The sequence below is a fragment of the Neomonachus schauinslandi genome, chromosome 16 (genome assembly GCF_002201575.2).
Source record: "Neomonachus schauinslandi chromosome 16, ASM220157v2, whole genome shotgun sequence".
Lineage (NCBI taxonomy): Eukaryota > Metazoa > Chordata > Mammalia > Carnivora > Phocidae > Neomonachus > Neomonachus schauinslandi.
Genome location: NC_058418.1, coordinates 6,001,189 through 6,021,736, shown reverse-complemented (window position 1 = coordinate 6,021,736; position 20,548 = coordinate 6,001,189). Strand labels below are relative to the sequence as shown.

The following is a 20,548-nucleotide window of genomic DNA, read 5'->3' as shown; positions in this document are numbered from 1 at the left end:
CATCCGACAAGGGGGAGGGGGCGGGTAGGGGCCCAGCGCGACCTCTGCCCCCCTCCTTGCCACCCCTCCCCCCTCCCACGACCCTCCCACAAGGTTCCCCGCAGATCCCTGACGTGGTGAGGGGAGAGGGCTGCAAGCACCCTCCCCCCTATGGACGGAGCGGCCCCCCCCCCGGGGGTAGGGGGCAGCAGAGGGGGAATGGGCTTGGGGAAAGGAGGGGGAGCTCCCTTCTTTGGCAGCTGAACATGGGGGGGACCTGAGGGCGATGCCCTCCCCCCTTTACCCACAGTAGGAGAGGGGGCTTCCCAGGGGAAGGGGTGGCTTAAAATTCCCAAGCCCCAGGAATAAAGGGAGGGGGGAAGCGTGCAGGAAGGAACAGCCATGCTGGAGGGAGAAGGTGTTTCTTGGAGAGAAGGAAAGGTTAGGGGTGGGGGTGGGGGAATCTTCGTGCAAAATGGATGGAGAGATGGTCCAGGAAGAGCTAGGAAGAGTGAGAGGAGGGGGGATGTGGGTCACAGACTGGAGCAGGGAGAAGAGGAAGCGTGGAGGCATGGTGAGCAAGAGGGGAGTGTGCATAGGGTCTTCTCTCGACAGGAGAAAGGAGTGTCCAAGAGGTGAGAAAACAGGCAGGGTAAGAATGTCTGCAAGACCTGTTCCTCCACAGGCACAAAAAATAAGGATGCTAGGAAAAGAAACGACAGTATAGCCCAAGAGTGTGTTAGGAGACAAGTGTGCAAAAGGAGAGAGACAGTCGAGTTCCCCCCAGGGAGATGGAAACAGTCACTGAGGAGCCAACAAGAACAAGGAGAAATTCAAGAATGAGTGTGCAGCAAAGCCATGGTGTGCAGGAACATTGTTAGAGAAGGAACATGGCTTCAAGAGCAGCGGAAGTGCTGGGGAGGACGTGTGTGCAAGAGTTGAGTGTGCAAGAAAGTTCACAAAAGAGTTGAGAATGAAGCAGGACACAAATTTGGAAAAGAAGGGTGCACAGGAGTGGGGGCCTGGCAAAGAGGAGGGGAACGAGCATTTGAGAGAGAAGCAGTTCCTGGGAGGCAGGTGTACAAGATGCGGGATAAGAAGTGATGGCGCGAGGAGGGGAGGGGCAGGGAAGGGCGTGGGAGTGTCACTGTGAGAGGGAGAGGTGGGGAGAGTCAGAACGTGGGGGTTCGAGAACAAGAAGGGGACATGCTTAAAGACGATGGGCACAAGCGTGTCAGGAGCGGTGCATGGCATAGCAAGTGTGCAAGAGCTGAATAAAGGCAGGTGTGTTCCACGAATAAGTATGTGCGCACAGAGTTTGTGAGTGGGTAGGGAAAAGGGTGTCCCAAGTGTGTCTGCAGCAAGGGTTCAGAGATTTTCAGGAGTGAGGTGTGTAAGAGAGGGTACCAAGGGAAGAGTACACAGGCGAGAGTTTGAGACAGTAAGGGTACGGAACGTGGGAGAAGAGATGCAATGTGTGCTAGGGAAACAGGGCGTGTTTGAGTGCTGAGAGGGCCTCACGAGCCAGAAGCGAAGGCGGAGTGTGCAAGACAGCGAGAGGGCAAGTTTGTGCAAAATTGTAGCCCAGGGAGAGGAGAGGCAAGCAGGCGTGCAAAGGAGCGTGCAAGAGGCCGGGGCGGGGGGTGGGGGCGGTGGCTGCTGTGTGTGCTAGGGAGAGGGGAAGGTGCATAGGGAGAGCCCAGGGGCCTGGAGAGGGGGGGAAGGGTTGTTAGAGGGGTGGCAGGTGGTGGAATCTGAGGGCACCCCCTTCCCCTGCGGCCGGGGACAACCCCCATCCAATCAGGCTCAGGGCTGACCCTCTATGGCTCTGTCTGTTTCCCCCTCCCCAGAACCGACCCTTCCCTCCTTCTCCATCCCCCTCTGTGATCTCCTCCATCACCTCCCCCCTGCTCCCTGCTTCACACACAGTCTTGTGTCAGCTGCCCCCTCCTGTGAGGTGCAAATGTCTGGCCAGGATCAGGCCACCTGGTGACCTCCGGCCTTGGGAGAGGAGGGCAGGGCACAGTTCTAGCAGAGTCCCTGGCCCAGGGGGAGAGAATGACGGTCAGGGGTCAGAGGTCAAGAGGCCAGTAGGCTCAAGGGTTCTGTGGACGGGCTGGTCCGTCCAGGCCAGCCATCACCTCTCCAGGAAAAATTTGAGAGCCCGGTCGATGTTCATGCGGTGGCCCACCCTGGTCACACCCAGATCGACGTAATCCTCCTTGGTCAAGGCGGGCAGATGGGAGCCATCGATCTCGTGGTCCAGGAACTGTGCTCGGTGCTCAGCCAAGCCCAGCCACTCCAGCCAATCAGCCACGTCGAACTTGGTCCAGAACCCCAGAGGTTTAGCGCCGAAGGGCTTGTCCGGGGGCAGCGAAAGCAGGCGGGTTGGTGAGAGGGAGCGGGAGGCCCCTGACAAGGCTCCACCAAGCCCCCCGGAAATCCCGGGGTGTGGTGGCACAAAGACAGGGGCGAAAGGGTCAGCTGAGCCTCCTGCCCCTCCAGTTGGGGAGCTGCGGATGTCAAAGAGGCCCGGATACAGGGGTCCAGAAGGCAGGATGGGCAGGGACGAGGGCCTGGGCGCAGGGCTGACCTTGTGCTCTGAGGCGGGCAGCAGTGAGGGGCTGGGGGCCCGGCGGAGCAGAGGCGGCCGCATCTCGAACTCCACACCCTGGAGGTGGCGGGTAGACGTGGAGGAGGAGGCTGAGGGTGAGGTGGCCCCTGGAGCTGCAACGGCTGAAGGGGGGACCCCGCTTCCTGTGGGGAGTGGCGGCAGAGGTGGTTTGGGCCAGTTCTGAAACAGGCTGCTGACGGGTTTGGAGAGGAGCGAGGACTGGGAGTCTTCAGAGAGTCTGGAAGGTGACAAAGGGGCAGGGGTGGAGGAAGGGGGTTTGGAGGGCAATGGTGGGGTGAGAAAGAGGCAGAGGTCGAGACGTAGGGAGAGAAGAGAGACAGGAGCAGGGGTAGAGAGGTGGAGAAGAAAGATGGGAAGAGATAGAAGGAGCAAGGGGGTAAGACAGATGTCAGGACAGAAATGAAGGGAGAGAAGAACGAGAGGACAGGGAGAGGGTGACAGTCAAGAGAGATGAAAGAAAAAGAGACATTAAGTGATAATAATAATAATCGCCACCACTTACTGATGCTCACGTGTGCCAGGCATTGTTCTAAGTGCTTTACATATCGCATCTCAGTGTATTCCCCATGACAGCCCTGATGCAGGTTACTATTATTATCAGCAGCACAGAGAGGTTAAGTAACTTGCCTAAGGACACACAGCCAGGAAGTGGCAGAGCCCAGTTATATGGCACCAAAGTCTGAGCTCTTAACCACTACTCTATACTGCCTATCGGGTTATGGCCAGTCACAGCAGAGTGGAAGACAGGGAGACGGTGAAAGAGGAACAAAAAGAGGGTGAGCGTTCAGGGGAGAGAGATGGAAGGGGACAGGGGACAGAGAGAGAGAGAGAGAGAGGGAGAGAGATGAGGAGAGGGAGATGAAAGAGAGAAGAAACAAGGGGAGAAAAAGGTTCCCCTCATCCCTTTAGCTCCCTTCAGAACAGTCCTGCCTCAGGGCCTTTGAACTGGCTGTTCCCTTGGCCTAGCTCACTTCCCCCAGGTAGCCACCGGATCTGCTCTCTCCCTTCCTCCGGTTTCTGCTCATCTTGCTGATTATTTGAGAGGCCATCTCTAACCATCCCCCATCCCTGCCTCATTAGACTATGAGCTCCGTGAGGGCAGGGCTTTGCTTGTCCTGTCCCCCATGGGGTCCCTGTCACCCAGAAGGGCACCCAGAGCACAGCAGGTGGTAAATCAATAGCTGGTGCATCTGTCGCCTACATTAAGCATCCTCTCCTTCACCCAGAATACTTAAAAATAATCAGACGGTCGCCTTAAGATCTCAAAGGCCCGATGAAACCACATTCAAATATCACCAGAAGGTCATCAGACCCTCAGAGTTAGAGTGAACTCTGCAGAAGGACAAGGGCAGGGGGCTTAAGAAACCTCTACTCACTCTCTCCGTGTGCCTGAATCAGGAACGTGACTCTACTTTCCCTAAGACTAGAAGGGCTTGAACGAGCTCGAACTCTGTGGCGATCCTGGCTAAGCTAGCTGCTTTAGGAAACTTCTCCACTATCCCATATTTTCCCATCCATACTTCCTGGGCTTTGGTAAGAGGCCCCTCCTCTCCCCCAACTTGTGCTACAACAATGGCCCATATTTAATCCTCTCAAAAACCCTTTAGGTGGGTCTAACGCTGTCCCCCTTCTACGGAGAGGTGGATTCCTCTGCCTAAGGTCACCCAGTTAGAAGTCCAGGGCTGAGACCCAAAGCCCAAGAAGCCCGGCTCCAGACCCACACTCCAAACCACTGCGCCCTAAAGCATCTTAATCTTGAGCCACACCGGGTTCAAGGGACTCACAGATTTCAGGGACTGTCAGAACTGACAGCCCACCAAGGAAACAGACATCGGCAAGTTGTGCTCCAATCTCTTTTGTCAATATTTTTTTGGTTCATCAGGGGATGTGGGTTGTCATGGTGATGGGAAGAGAGCACAAAAGCTACTGAGATAAACTCTCTGTGAAAGCATGCTTCCCTGAGGACGGACTTCTGCAAGCCAGCCTCGTTTCTGCTTTCTTTCTGCCACCTGGGACCCTCAAAGGACGCAGCTATGGGGAAGGTAGGCTCTGGTACCCACAGCATTGGCCTCTGTGGCCTCCATCACCAACCATCAGCCCCGGCTCACCTCTGCCGCTGCAGGGAAGCGGTCCTCTCAGGGACGTAGCTGGCTCCCCCGTGGTGGCTGTCCCCGCTTCCCCCGCTGCCTCCCCGGGCCCAGGGCAGAGCGCCACCAGCTGCCGAGGAGCCCCCAAATTGCTGAAGCTTGGAGCTGAGTTCACTGATGATGCTGGCTTTTACTGTGGCCAAGGCTGAGGCCTGAGGCTGGGCCAGGGGCCCGGGCAGGGGTGGTGGCGGGGGGCCCGGGCCCTCCTCCCAGGGCAGCAGCTTCCGAGGCAGAGAGGAGGCCGATGGCAAGGGCACTGGCGGGCCTTCCGGCTCGAGAGCCACCGGACCCCCGGCCATAGCCGCCGCTGAGGGTCCCGTGCAACCACTCAGGGCCAGCAGCCCATCCGTTCCAGCCCCTGTCACCGAGACGGTGGGGCTGGTGGGTGTGACAGGGTCGCGGAGTCCCCCACTAGGGCCGGGCCTCAGTCCTCCGCTGGTCCCCAAAGCCCGGCCCCGGAGCTTAGAAGGAGTCATGAGCTGTGGAGGATAGGGTGGGCCAGGAGTCCCACTCCCCCCGAAGGCCTGGCCGTCCAGGTAGGCCACGTACGTGTCCAGAAGCTCTGGCCCACCGGCCACACTGGCGCCCCCGCCCCCGCCACCCCCGCCACCTCCAGCGCTGCCACCGCCCTCGGCAGAGAGGCTGCTCAGTGTGGATGCGCTGCTGATGGTCTCCAGAGGGTGGTCGCTGCTGCTCCGGCTGTCCACCTCCTCGATACCGGAATCTGTGCCCGGCGGTGGGTCTGGGCCAGGCTGTGGGGCCGGGGGAGCAGGGGCCGCCGGGGCTGGTGGGCCTGGCGGAGGGGGGTCCCCAGGAGCCACGGGGGCCCCCTGGGTCAGTGTGGCCACCTCACTGTCATAGGAAGTCAGGCTGGATGCCGTGGAGTCCAGGGTGGGAGGTGCGGCAGCAACAGCAGGTGGTGGCCCGGGGGGCAAGGGGGTGGTTGGGGTGGGTGGGTCCGGCAGCGGGTGGGGAGGCCCAGGTGTGAGGGGCGACTCTGGCTTCTCGAAGCTGTTGGAGAACTCCAGGGGCGGGGGCAGCGGTTCCACGAAGAGGAATTCCCCGTCTTCCACATCCACCGACGGAGCAGGGGGCGGCAGGACAAGCAGGGGAAGCCCATTCTCTTCACTGCCCCGCGGGGAGGTTGGCGAGGGCGGTACGGACCGGCGTGGGCTGGGCGGCGGAACCCCCGGCCCGTCTTCCGAGGGGGGTCCCCTTCCCCCCGCCCCACTGGCTCTGGGCTGGCAGTTCTCAAGGAACCGCACGTGTAGGGGCAGCCGTTCGGGCTCCTCGGGGGCCCCCGACCTCCACGCCTTGCTCACCCCGGGGTGCGGGGGCGGGGGCTCTGGCCCCAGCTGCAGGAGGAGGGGCCCGACCCCGGGAGCTGTGGGGGGCAAGCGGTGCAGCAAGGAGCGTCGGGCAGCTGGAGGGCTGGCCGGAAGGGACTTCTCCTGGCTGCCCAGCCCTGCCCGGTACCCCAGCTCCCGGCGGGCGGGGTCCGGTGGTGAGGCCCCCCAGAGACGCAGCACTGGCTCATGGTGGGCGTGGGGCGAGTGGTGGTGTGGGGTGGGCGGCGGGGCCTCATAGCGGGGCGATGGGGGCCTTGGAGGGGGCTGGGGGGGCCCACCACCCTCCGAGGACTCCTTCAGCGCCCGCTCTCGGGCGGCCAGGGCCAGCCCGAGCGGGGAGGCGGGGTCCAGGGCCTTGCCGGTCAGCGGGTGGACCAGGGGTCGGGGCGGCAGGAAGCTGGTGAAGGCGCTGCTGGCCCCGCTGCCCGCGTAGGCGCGGCTGCCGGCCGCGTAAGCCCCGTAGCCGCCGCCGCTCCCCGCGCCCGCAGACTCCAGCCGCAGGTAGGGCTCGGCGGAGAACATGCCTTCGTCGATGGATTTCGAGTGGCGCAGCCGGGGACCCGGGGGCGCCCCTGGGCCCAGCCCGCTGTCGCCGCCATCCTCGTCCCCCGCGTCGGTGGAGAGGAAGAGCGTGGACCGCCGGCGGGCTTCGTTCTGCCAGCCCCCTTCCCTCCGGGCCGCCCCCACCAGGGCCGCTCCGAACTGGCTGGTGAAATCCAGGGTGGCCGGGCCGCTGGGCGAGGTGGGGGTGGGGGTGGGCACGGGCGAGGGCGACGGCGGCACCGGGGACATGGTCGGGGCGGGGCTCGGCGCCGAGGGGCCGCCGCTGCCGCCGCCGCCGCCCGCAGCCTCGGGCTGAGTGGGGGGCTCCGCCTCGGTGCTGCTGCCCTGGCTGCTGCGGCCGCTGCTACTGGTGGACGGGGCCTTGATGATGATGGTGGGGATGGGGATGGAGTTCTTCTCCGACGGGGCGGCCGGCGGCGGCTGCGGCGACGCCGGAGACGTGGGCGACGGGGCCGGCGGGAGGCCGCCGCCCTTCTGCGGCTCGCCTTCGACTTTGGTCTGCTTGACCAGGGGCCCCTTGCGCCCGCGGCCCGAGCGGGCTGGCACGTACATGGCCGCGCTGGCCGCCCGGGGGGGCAGGTGGGAAGTGGCGCAGGGCCGGGGCCTGGGAGGAGCCGATGCCCCCGCCCCCGCTGCCGTGGTGCGACGGGGACGGGGCGCCCGGGGTGGGGCTGGGCCCGCCGCCCCGCCAGCCGCGCAGGCTGGGCTGGGGCCCCAGAGCCAGTCGGGGTGGGGGGTCGTCGGGAGAGCCGCCGGTCTCCATCTCCGGGGGATGAGGGGGGTGGGCGTGGTGGTGGTGAGGCGGGGGGGGGCGGCGCGTGATGGTGGTGGTGGTGGGGCGGGTGGTGGTGGGCGGGGGGCAGGGGCCCGCTGTGGTACAGGCTCTTCTCACGGCCCCCTACACGCGCGTCGGGAGGGGAGGGTCCATCAAAGGATGCGGGGGAAGAGGAGGGGAGCGGGCCACCCGAACTGGGGTTGAAGTGCCCTCCTCTGGGGGATGGGGTGAGGCGGCCAGAGGAGGAGGGGGCTGGAGGTGTGCTGTAGGGGGGCTCCGGTGGGGACGTGGTGGGCGGCGGGGGGATGTCCTCCGAGCCAGGCACAGACAGGCTGCGGCTGAACTTCATGGCTGGGGGTGCTAGGTAGGGTCTATCATCTTCTGCAGCCCCTGGGGAAGATACAGTGGATCCAGGAGTGGGGGGAGGGGGTCTCCCTCCTCCCCTATCCCATAGTACTACAATATTAATGAGATGGTGATGATGATGATGATGATTAATAATAATAATAATAATAATAATAATAATACGACGCCACCGAGTATATGCTAAGACCCTCACACGAATGAGTCCAGAGTTGGCTTGATGACCAGGCTGTGCATTGCACATCAGCAACCGGCAGAGGGAGCAAGGGGAGGTGGGGCGACATTCAGCTGAACTTCCTCCCCACGCCAGGAAGGGGCGCCGTTTTCTAATTCCCACAAAGACACGGCCTATGCTAGCGGTGGCTTGGGGTGAGCAAAAGTGGCTGGAGCCCGGGAAAGATGCCATGTTTAGGTGCACAGTTATAGATTTCTTTTTCATGTATACGCGGAAATAAAATGTAATTAGCACATCAAACCTGTGCTTTCACAGACGGAACTGCTTAGGATGAGGCTAACGTTTACTAGAGAGAGCCGATTTCTAGGTGAGCAATGCTGGGTGGCTTTACAGGTGGTTGAGAGGAGGTAAATGAGGAGATACAGGTAGACCTCACAGATGCAAGACTCACACTGATGGACTGTGGACGCTGGAAGTGGGAGAAAAGCTAGACCCAATCAGCAAAAGGACTCCAAGTGGATTGGGAAGAGCAAAGCCTTTTGCCTATTTCTCACTGCAGGGCTCAGTCTTTGACCCTCTTCTCCCCTCTGACTACTCTCTCCCCTTTGGCGATCTCAAGCTGTATGTTGCTTCATTCACTATCTCTCTGCTGAAGACGCCGACATCTGTCCTGGGGCTCAGTCCTCTCCCCTGAGCTCCAGGCTCCTATATCCAAATGCCGTATCCACTTAATTGGATGTCTCACTGGCATCTGAAACTTAGCAGGCCCCCAGCTGTGCTCCTGATCTGCTCCCACCCCACAGTCTCCCAGATCTGAGCAAACGGTGGCTCAATCCTGCCTCAGGACCTTTGTCTCGGCTGTTCTCACTACCTGGAATACCTTATCACCGTATATCCACATGGCTCTCCCCCTTCATTTCCATGTTTTGGCTCATATCTGCTTCCCAGCGCTCCTGATCTCTCTTATTCTAGTCTGCTCCCCACCCGCCCCCGCCACACAGAACTTACCACTGTCAACATACTATATAATTGTCTTGTTTCTTATCCTTATAATCTGTTGTCTGTCTTCCCCTGCTAGAAGGCAAACTCCATGAGGGCAGGACCCTTTCCTCTGTTTTGTTCACTGACATAACCCCAGCAGTCTAGGACTTATGCTGAGTGCTTAGTAAACATTTCTAGAATGTATGCATGCATGAATGAAGTCAGGTATAACAGAGAAGAAACTAGGTGGTGGGGGCTCCGACTCACTGCATCCAGGCAGGAACAATAACATGCCCATTTCCTAGATGCAGAACCCAAGGCCCAGAGAGGTGAAGCTACTTGCCCCAGGTCACACAGCCAGGAGGGACAAGAGCCAGAATTCAAACCCAGGTTTGCCCCAAAACAAAGCCTGAGCTCTTTGCCCAGCTTGATGGAACCGTGGTCATATATGGAAGTAGAAAAGGACATTTCAAAGCCCCTTCATTCCTCCTGTAACCTGTCACTCTCCCAGCCTCCCCCTCCCCTGCTGGCATCCATTATACCCACCCGTCCAGGTGACATACCGATAGATTTTTGGCGGAGCATAAGCCCAGGTCCTGGAGGCAGGTAAGAAGGACGTTCATAACTTGGCTGCGAGCGGTGGTGCGGATCGAAGCTTGACTTTGGGGTAGCAGTCAGAGAAAAAAGACAACAGAGAAAGATCAGTCTGGGTGTGAAGATTCATGGCTTCACCATACAGCCAGCCCCCAAGCCTTCTCCAAGCCTCTGCAGGAAGGGTGAGAGGAATGGAGGAGGCAAAAGGGAATTCTGGGGGAGAGAAAGGTGTCTGAGTTTGGGCAGCGGGGAGAAAGAAAGGAAAAGAAAGCAGTTTCTCAGGCAGCCCTGTTAGCTCTGCTTCCCATACCGATCACTATTCTGGGTCTTTTCTCCATTCTTGCTGTCAAACCCCCCACCCAGGTCCAAGTCACCAGCATTGCTTGGCTCGCTGGCTGCCCCAGCCTTTTCCCCTGTCTCCCTGCTGCCACCCTGTCCCCACCCTCCACCGCTTTCTGGTCTGCTTGCCACGTAAGAGTCAGACGGATCTTTCAAAAAGAAGTACAGGTCATGCGATTGCCCTGCTTAAAATCCTACAGGAGCATCCCACATCACCAGTCAGGAGGGGATCGGAATTCCCAACTCTGGTCTTGAGTTGTGGTCTGTGGTAGACACTGCTGGTGCACACCCACATCCCTTTGACTGGGACACAGTGACCATCCCCAGCTGCTGAGAGTGTCAGCTGCCTGGGCTCTCTGCTGCTCCTGGCTCTAAAGAATCCCCCTCCTCCAAAGGAGCTGATGGGCCCAAGTGGTTATGTCCCCCTACTCCTGGGAGCAGCCTGCAACCAAGGATAGACTGACACAGAGATCCAAGGCAGGATTAACTCCGTGGTGCAATTCAAACTCTCCCAGGGATCAGGCTGAAAGGGAACTCCAGCGGGGACCACGTTTGCTGACTCCCGCAGCTCACCTTGCCTCCCTCACTCCCTTATAATTCTCCCCTTAGGATACTGTTGGCGCAGGAATCCCCATCTCATGCTCCCACTACAGGAAACCCAGGTGCCCAGTACAATCTAGCCCTGCCTACATCTCCTACCTGCTCACTCTGGTCCACCGTGTCCACCAGTCCTGCTCCTCCAATGCCCCGAGGTCCATCCCTGCTTTAGAACACTTGCAAGTCCTGCATTTGCTCTCTGCAACATTTTCTCCTCATCGTCACACATTCCTTTCCGTCTTTACGTCCTCCACTCAAATGTCCCTCCCAGTCACTGTCTACCGCACTTTCCTGTCCTGTTTTCCTTAGGGCACTCATTTCCATCTGAGACGACTTGTTTACTTGCTTCCTTCCTGACTCCCTGCCTAGAATGTCAGGTCCTTGAAGGCACCAGAGGTACAGGATCTCCGGCCCACGACACCTGCAGGGAAAATATTTTCATTTCCTTTAAAATCAGAGGGGGAGAAATGAACAGAATCCAGCCTGGATGATAATATTCATCTTTGCACCAACACAGAGGGGCTTATGAAGGTAAAAGTGCCAAAGGCCCAGGGTGCCTGGGTGGCTCAGTTGGTTGAGCGACTGCCTTCGGCTCAGGTCATGTTCCTGGAGTCCCGGGATGGAGTCCCACATCGGGCTTCCTGCTCGGCAGGGAGTCTGCTTCTCCTCTGACCCTCCCCCATCTCATATGCTCTCTCTCTCTCATTCTCTCTCTTTCAAATAAATAAAATCTTAAAAAAAAAAAGTGCCAAAGGCCCGTGGAATCCTAACACCCTGCCTGATGGTAGCAACGTTGTTGGTCTCTTTCACTGCTGGGTCCCCAGTCCCCAACCAGGACCTGATGTTCTATAAGCTTGTGTCAAATGAACAGTGACTAAAGGAGAATGAGCCAACATCAGGCACTGACTCCCTTGCTTCTGCCAGGTGACCTCGGATGTTGCTCTTCTCTGTCTTTGAGGCCAGAAGTGCAGAGAAAGGAAACCCTTTTTGGATGAAGTCCCCACCTTACTGCCCTCACCTCCCATCATGCACCCTCCAGCCCCCTTGCTCTAAGTACTCCCTGCCTCTCTCAATTTCCTGTGCTGTTTCTCACCTCAGGGCCTCTGCATACGCTGTTCCCTCTGCCTGGAACATCCTTTCCCCCTGCTCTGCTTGGGAAGACTTGTCACCCTGGCCCCCACTCTGGCCTGGCGTCTCCCTTCCTCTCTAAACCTACACTGCCCAATACAATAGCCACCACCCTTTCAGATGTAAATTTTAACAAATTAAAATAAATTAAAATTTAAAACTCCCTTCCTCTGTTTTTGCTGGCCACATTTCAAGGGTTCAGTCACCACACACGGCTGGTGGCTGCCTTATGGGACAGCACGGATGTAGAACAGTTCCTTCAACCCAGGAACTCTACTGGACAAGACAGTGCTGCTCTGGCCCCTCACAGGATGCTCCTGTCCTAACCTCTCCCTGCACACACCTCACTGGACTGAGACTAACCATCTCTGTGTTTGTCTCATTCATTCATTCATTCCACAGATATTTACTGAGCACCTGATTCATGCCAGGGACTGTTCTAGATGCTGCAGATGCAGCCATCGACAAAATAAGACAAAAGTCTATTTTGGAGGGCAGACAAAATAAATTAGTAACATAATGGGGTCGGGTGGAGGGAAGAGGGGGAGGAGAGGAGGACTATAATTTAAAATAGGGCTGTCAAGGAAGGCCCTTCTGTGAAGATATCATTTGAGCAATCTCCGGAAGAAGGGAGCCATGCATATATCCAGGGGAAGAGTATCCCAGGCAGAGGGAACAGCAATTGTAAACGTCCTGAGGTGGGAGTGAGTCTGGTGTGCTCAAGGAACAGGAGGCCGATGTGTCTCGAGTGGGTGAGCAGGGCGCTGAGGGGTGGGAGATGAGGTCAGACAGGTGGTAGAAAAGTGATAATGGGTGAAGTCTGTTAGTTTCAGATGTCTCCTCCCTGGAGAGGCTTCTGTCTGTTACTCTACATCATAACTCCCTCCACTTAAACCAGTGTAGAATTAGTATAATTATTTGCTTGCTTGTTCATTGTCTGTCTCCCTGGGCACAGAGCCTACCCAGTTCCCATTCTACTCTTCTTCCTTGGTAAGGAAACCGCAATCTCCTTTGGCACCTATTGGGACTATATTCCCCAGGCCCCCTTGCAGCTGAGTGTGGCCACGGAACTAAGGTCAGCTGGGATGCGTAAGTGCAAGTGTTGTGTGTTTCTTTGGGGAGGTCTCCTCAGAGGCAACCCAAGAAGCAACAATGTGCCCTCCTTTGCCTTCCTGCCTTTCCCTCTTCCTTGTTACTGCTACCTGGAATGCTGGTGTAACAGCTAGAGCTCCAGCCATCTTGGACTATGAGGTGACCTTATGGTTGGAAAGAAGGCTAGGATGGTGGAGCAGAAAGTGAGAAGGATCCTGGGTCTTCATGACCATGGCGGCTGCCACACCTGCCTGGGACTCCCTCCTCCAGACTTCGTTAACATGACAGAGATGTAAGACTCTTCTGGTTCAAGCCACTGTTATTTGGAGGTTTCTCTTACATGCGGCAGAACCCAAGTCTGCAAAACCCAACCTCCGCCCCCAAATGTAAATTCTCTAATGGGAGTGGCCTTGATTGGTTCCCTCCTCCACCCCCAGAGCCAAGCAGCAGGTCCAGCGCATAACAGGTGCTCAGTAAATATGTGCAGAATGAAGGACACCCTGACAAGATGGGGGAACACCCAGTCAGAAAGGATGCAGGGACCCCTGAGGGCAGAAGCAGGCTGGAGAGGACAATGAATACGGAGTCCAGGCTGGGGAAGGCGAGCAAGGGGATAATGGGGAGGTGGGAAGGAAGGTGAGGGAAGCATCTGGTAGACGCATGGGATTGGGGATGGATGGAGGTAGAGTGATGGGGGAGGGTTCCGAATGACGGGGGGGGGGGTGCCTCTGACTGAAGAGAGTGCAGAGTGAGGGAAAGGCGTCAGATTGGCACATTGGCAGAAGACACTTCTAAGTGGAAGAGGAGGGATCAAATGATGGGTTAACTTGACATAAAAGGGGTCAGAGTGGCCGAGGAGATGTCAGACTGATGGAGAAGCCACAAAAGCGTCTGAGGAGGCGTCGGACTGCCTGCCTGAGGGGCACACTGACCCAGGTGGGACAGGCTGACCTCCATCCACGAACCGGGAGCGTCCTCTCCCGCGCAGAGGCGGGCAGCCAATCAGAGTGCCCGGGTGCGCGTGACGTCACCGGCTGCGGGCAGGAGTCAGCGGGAGGTCCAGCCCTCCTCCGGTGCCACCTCGTGGGCCGGTGGCGGGTCTGATGCCTCAAGGGCAGAGTGTGCGCCCTGGTGCTATGCGCAGGCTGGAGGCTGAAGATGGGCTGAGAAATGCACGCCAGGGCGACAGTCCTTGGAAAGGGGTGAGGTGGGAGAGAGCGGAGGGGGAGACAGACGGAGAGACAGAGATAGACAAAGACAGAGATGGGGGTTCAGAGCCGGGCAGACAGGAGGGGAAATGAGAAAGCGATGGGAAGAAAGAGGGTCCCAACAAAGCAGGAAGAGAGGCAGTCCTGAGAGGCCTCGAATGGAGGGGGCCAGAGCTGCTCCAGGAGGGTCAGGCATGCAAAGAGGAGGGAAAGAGACAGATAATGCAATCAAGAGGGTATGGTCAAAATAATCAGAGGGAAAATTTGAGTCCAGAGAAAGGTTGACACTGGCACCCAGATAAAGATGGGCGGAAGCGAGGACAGTACAGGAGTTGGGGGGGGAGGTAGGGTACCCCTTGGGGTCAGTGACCAGGTAACAGAGACAGTAGCTGAGGGAGGACAGCAGAGCCCTAGGAGGAGACAGCCCAGAGGCACCTTGACCTACAGCGGATCTGCCTGGGGTCTGCCACTCCCACTGTTGGCATGGGCAGGTCCCTCAGTACCATGTCCCCACGTTAGGTTTTGTGCAGTGGGGTGTCTTTCAGGGAGGTTGAAATCTCCCAATTCTTACGTTTCCAAACAGTGGCACCTTGTACAATAGGTTACTCTGATTCACTGTTGCTCGGGCCTGATAAAAGGCCTCGGGGCAATACTGGGCCCCCACACTGCCAGCTTACCTTCTCTGGTCTAGTGCACAGAGCTCCAAGTGAGAGAGTGAGGAGGGGAGAGAAGCTGAAGCAGATGGGAGACAAGAAACAGAAGAGAACAAGACCACAGAGAGAGTGAGCCATGGGGATGCAGAAGCAGCAGGATAGGGGCCCGTGTTGACTTAGTGTGAGAAGTCAGGATGGCTGGTGGGAAGGGGGGGACAGAGATGAGGGTGAAGAAAGACCCCAACACGAGAGGCAGGGCTTTGGGAAGGCCCAGGGCCAGACCCTGGAAGGGAGAAGAAAAAGGGAAACCTAACAGGGAAAAACACCACTGGCCTCTAAGGCCCAGAAGGAAGGGAGATGCCATTCAAGGACTCAGGTGAATGCCTGCGAGTCTCGTTTCTAGGAGGGAGGGGCACGTGGGCAGCTGGTGTTATTACTGGCCCATGTCTGGGCCCATCTACGGGTGTCTTTGGAGCTCAGATGGCGAATTCCACGAAGGCTGGGATCTTGTCTGTCCTGCAACCATGGTTCACACAGGGAGGGGTTGGCATGCTGGCTGCCATTTGTTGAATAAATGAAAACAGGGTTTGCCCTATCTATTCTTGGAGACTCTGCATGTGATACGCTGTTACAGGGTCTCTGGGGCACATGCAAGGCTCACTGGCAAGTCATTGTGGGGTCTCCAGTTTGTTTTATGGCCTAAGAGGGCTCGCCATCTGTTGAGAGCCTGCTGTGCTAGGAGGTGATCTCATTCACTCCTCATCAGGACCAGCAAGATTGGCTTTAGCCCCATTGTACAGAGCAGGAAACTGAGGATGCAGAGAAATTAGGTAGTATGGTTCAAGTAACACAGGAAGTCAGAGGAAGTCAGAATTTGGAGGCAGGTCTGCCTGGCTTGACTGTCCATACACTTCCGAGTCTACACTGACCTTCAAGGGAGGTGGGCACAAAAGATGATCCTCACAGCCTCAGAGATTTCAGATTCCTTGAGAAACTCAGGACAGGTGAGACGTGAGGGGCTACTGCGTGCAGGGCACTCTGCCAAGCCCTGAGAAGTGGCCAAGGACCCTCCACCTTTACATCTGAAAGCAATTCTTTGAGTCCAAGTACAAAATTTGCCACCTTCATTTGGTTCTTGTCAAAGTATGAGGCGTTCTAAAGTAGGTAGTCTAACCCTTCGCAGGTCTGTGGATAGACTTCAAGGGGGCCATGCACTTGGACTAGGAAAAAAAATTACATCTTTATTGTCATTATCTTCCAACAGCAACACAACATTTCCTCCATTAAGGATGTAGGCAGCAAACCAAGCCGACCTTAGCAAGACTTGTGCCTGTATCCGCAAAAGAAATCACAGATATTTCCATATCCTTTAACAGCAGGTGCAGATCTCCTGAAATTGTGTTTATGCACCTCATGACTAGTTAGAGTAGTTAAGATCCATCACGAGGTCTTGCTGGCCCACGTGTTGACAAAAAAGTATAGATGTTTCTATATCATAAATTTTGCTTTTACTTTGTGTGTGTGTATGTGTATGTGTTTAACTGAGCTCTAGGCCCAACACAGGGCTCAAACTCATGCCCCCGAGATCAAGAGTCACATGCCCTACCGACTGAGCCGGCCAGGTGCCCCATGGATTTTGCTTTTAAAAAGATATTTTGCTACCTGTATTATCGGTGTAATTGGTTTCTTTTGTTTTCTTAGGTAATTTATTTTATGTTTATAAGCATTATTAGGAGGACTATGCCAGCCTGCCAAGGGGGTCCATGGTCCCTCAAAAGCCAAAGAATCCAGTTTTAGAGTAAATAGCCTGTTGGCCACTGGGTGGTGGGTGTGGCCTGTGGGAAAAAGGGGTCAAAGGGCACGGTCAGAGGGCAAGGCCCGAGCAGAGAAGAAGCAAGTGCTAAGAGAGAAGTAGGGCGTGTATGATCTCTGGAGGTGACGCTGGAGGGGGGGAGGAGGCTGGTGGTGACTGTGTTCCCATGAAAGGGCACAGCCCAATGGCAGGCCAGCTAGGGAGGGTCCAGCAGGCCCACCAGAAGAGCCAATGCCACGGATCCAGTTGCCTGACTTGCCTGGATTGAAATACTGCCTCCCTCTCTGAGCCTCAGTTTCCCCTCTGTAAATGGGCTAACAACTATGTGGACCTCACAGGATGATCCTAGGAACAAATGAGATAATCCATGTAAAATGTAGTGTCCCAAACAGGATCACCACCCATTACAGGTCAGCCTCTGTCCTAGGGAAAAGCAGGTAGAGTGGAGACAGTGGTAATAAATAATATTTTAATAACTCCCTCTTGTTGAGCACCTATTATCATGTGCTGGGCCGATGCCAGGGATCACCAGCTGTGACATCATGCCTTCCCTGAGACTCCTGAGGTGGGACGGAGATGGACAAGAGGTGGGAGCAGGGAGTGAGGAAACAAGAGACAAGACTTAGGAGGAGAGTAAGGAAGAGGATGCGCAGAGAGGAAAGGAGGCTGCCAGAGTGGGGAGAAAGGAGAGGGCCCAGGAAATATGGTGCCCCTCTAGGACTGACATTCAACACAGAGGGGTGGGAAAGGTTTGCAAGGAGAAGGACGTTGTTCCAGGTTGGTGTGTGCACCCCCCAAGCCTCCTCTCCATTATGCTCCCATCCCCCAGTCCAGGCTGCCTACCTCAGTGGCAAAGAAGCCTTTGGGCCGGTGTTTGCCCAGCGATGCAAGGCCACCAGGTCCAGGACTCTCGCTTGCACTGATGGTCTGCTGAGCTGCCGCCAAAATTTCATCCAGTTTGTCTAAGGGGAGGAGGGAAGAGGCAGTGAAATGAAGCTTGCTTTGGCCTCGGGCAGAAACAGAGCTGCCAGGAGCCCATACAATATGTTGTACGAACCAGGAAAAGGCACCCTTGCCTCCATCCCCGTGGACTGATGGCCCTGATGGAGACAGAATCTCCAGCCCAGAAGGCAGGACCCAGCGGTGGGAAGGGGTGAGGACAGCAAATTGTCATAGGAGGGAAGGTGGAGGAGAGGCAGAAGGAACAGGGGAGAGGCTGAGGACAGAGGTGGAAGCTCATACTTGATGCGTGGGGCAAGGTTGGGGTATGAGGTGATCAGGTTGGAGGTGGCCAAAGGGTGCGCAGGCAGGAAGAGGGTTGGAGAGGCTGCGGCACCCCGGGGGGTGTGGGGTCAGGGGTCCTGGGCAGCCTGGGGAGCAGGGCTGGGCCATCTTACTGAGAGCCATCTGATACACGGTCCGCTTTTTCTCCATGCTGGGCACCGGCGCAGGCTGCTGCTCATACTCTGTGGGCAAAGGATGCGGATGAAGTCCAGGGGCGCCCCTGGGGGCGGGGCGGAGCGGGCTCGGCCAGTGGGCGTGGCCAGCGGGCGTGCGCAAGCGCGAGTGGGGCAGTGAAGGGCCCGGGTCGGGGAGGGGCAAGTCAGCCGGCGGGATGGGTACGGGGGGGGGGGCCCCCCCCGCCAGTCCTGTGCCCACTCACCACTCTTCTTCTTCCAGGGGGAGACTAGCCCGGGGGAGAGGCAGTAGAGGAGCCAAGAGTTAGGACTTCAGGGGGAGGCGAGGGGCCCCCTCTCTGGAACACCCTCCTCCCTCAGGGTAGGGGAGGTCAGCTGCCCGATCTGCCCCCTGTCAGGGGAAACGGGACCCCCCAGGTCCACTCGGCCCTGTCTGGGGAGGGGCTGGCCTTCCTTTCTGTTAGTGGGTGTGGGGAAGCTGGTGGAGGAAGAGATAGAGAACGGGAGTGGGGTGAGGTGGGGCAGATGGAGAGAAGCCAGAAAGAAAACAGGGACCCGTAAGGAGGGACGTGCAGACCCAGAGAGAGACTCGACAGAGAAACAGATATAAGAGGACAGAGGAAGGTCGACTCTCAGGCGCCCCTTCCCAGCAACACACACGCAGGCCAGAGACAGTCTGACCCATGGACTAGGGGACAGGATGAGGACAGGACCCCTGGTCACTAACAACACTAACAAACTCAAGGTCTGGTTCAGCCCCCTTCTGCCCCCCCCCCCCCAGCGCCTGGGCCCCAGCAGCCCCACAGGCTCACCCATCTCCTCCAGCTCTGAGGTCATAGACTTGGAACGCAGAGAGATGGCTGGGGGCGGGAGCCGCTTAGCCTGCTGGGGTGCTGAAAAGGTGACGGTGGGGTCAAGCATCAGTACCGCAGAGAGAAGGCCCATGAACCACCCCCACTACCACTGCAGTGCTCCCAGATGTCAGATAACAGTTGCCCCCAGCATGCTGAGCCCTCCCTGCCTCAGTTTCTCCTCCAGAAGGGTCATGAACAAGCAGCCTTGGGGAAGAGAAGGCCAGTGGTGAGGACCATTAGGCCATTAGGACCTCTGAGGATCTCAGTCTGGTGGCAGTGGGGTGCCCAGGTCTGGCCACACACAAAAAGTGGACAAGCACCTTTCTTATGGACAGCCTCATCCATGTCCGGGTGCCTGGTGACCATCACCACCTTGACCATCAGCGTGTTGCCCCCTTGGCGGATCATGTTCACCACCTGCCGGTGGCCAACCTTCACCACATTCTGCCCGTTCACCTGTGGCACAGATAGCCCCACACCACACAGAGTAGGTGAGGGGAGGGATGCTTTCAGCTTCAGAGTCCCCAGCAGAGTGGTCTCCCGCCTTGCCCTGTGTGTAGCACTCTTGGCCTCTTCCCTCTCACTGACCCTCACCACCACCCCCTCTCCTTGCAAGGCCCCACTTCTCCTTCTGGTAACTTTCCTGGCCCCAGGGTTGGGGAAGGGGCTGGGTTCACCCTATTCACCTCTCTCCCCCGCCCCCCCGTCCTTGTCCCCCGTCCCTGCATTGTGTGTGTGTGTGTGTGTGTGTGTGTGTCCTGGGGAACAGCTCTGTTTTCTTTTAGTGCTTCAGAGAAGCCTTCGGAAGGAATCACTGAAGAAAGCAGAGGCTGGCTAGGGGGTGGGCTGGGGGGCTGGGAGGCCTGGTGCTGAAAGAGAATCTGGACTTGGGCAGCCGTATTTGGTGTGGATCAGGAGGAGCCTGGGGATTTTTGTCACCAGGGTCCCAGGGAGAGAGCAGTATCTGTGGAAGGTGTGCTGGAGGCTGGCACTTGGAAAGGCCCCTGGGGCTGGGGGCCAGGACTCACCTCGATGAGGAAGTCTCCCATACGAAGTCCAGCTCGCCATGCCACGCCACCCTCATCCACAGACTCCAGATACTGCAGTGCCGGGAAGGCCGGGGTGGGGGTGAACTCCTCGATGGGGGTCTGCGCTGCAGATGGGGAGGAGCCGGCGGGGTCGGAGGGGAGGGGGTGGAGAGGCCGAGCAGGGGATGGGGCTCAGACCCAAGTCACAGAGGCCTCACCGTAGCTGAGGGACCAGCACCCTGGGGGTGGGGTGGTGGGTGGGCTGGGGTCCCTTCCCCTGTCCATCCCCCTGGGTCAGAGAGCCCTTCTCCCATCTCCTCCCCAGCCGGCACTCACCCTTGGCCCCCCGGAGCACGAACCCAAACCCCTCACTGTCCTTCTTCTGCAGCAAGACTGTCTTCTCCTTAATGATGTAATCGCTGGCAAGGGGGCGGGGTGGGGGGTGGGGGGTGGAGAAGGGATTATGAGACATGGAGTCCAACCTCCACCAGCAACCCGGTGACCTGAGCCCCTGCTCCAGAACGATTCATCCCACCTCCTGGATCTTCCTCACCCATTCCGTGTGTGTTTGCTCGCAGCCTCCCCCTCAGAGCCCGGAGTGCTGGCTCTCCCACTCAGTCTTTCCTCATTCATCCATCCGTGCATCCATCCACCCATCCATTCAGCAAGCAGTTTCCAAGCCCACTGTGTGCCAGCACAGTGCAAGGGATGGGGAGGTAAGCCGCCAGATCACCAGACAGCCTGCTTTGAGCCCCTGCTAGCCACTTTCTTATCTGTGACCTTGAGCCCAAGGCTTTAACCTTTTGGGCCTCAATTTCCTCATCTATAATGTGAGACAATAACAGGCCCCACCAGA

The 20,548-nt window shown here is 57.7% G+C and overlaps 1 protein-coding gene across 1 annotated transcript in view; it reads right to left on the bottom strand.

Annotated features, from left to right (window-relative positions):
• Window positions 1–2,116: 2,116 nt before the first annotated feature.
• SHANK1 (SH3 and multiple ankyrin repeat domains 1) overlaps window positions 2,117–20,548 on the bottom strand; it is a 41,067-nt gene continuing 22,635 nt past the window's right edge. The window contains 11 exon segments of the mRNA XM_044922211.1: window positions 2,117–2,831; window positions 4,723–7,256; window positions 7,258–7,485; window positions 7,487–7,839; window positions 9,532–9,628; window positions 17,236–17,354; window positions 17,790–17,858; window positions 18,623–18,703; window positions 18,985–19,120; window positions 19,693–19,817; window positions 20,029–20,111. Coding sequence (XP_044778146.1) covers window positions 2,117–2,831; window positions 4,723–7,256; window positions 7,258–7,485; window positions 7,487–7,839; window positions 9,532–9,628; window positions 17,236–17,354; window positions 17,790–17,858; window positions 18,623–18,703; window positions 18,985–19,120; window positions 19,693–19,817; window positions 20,029–20,111 — 4,540 coding nt within the window.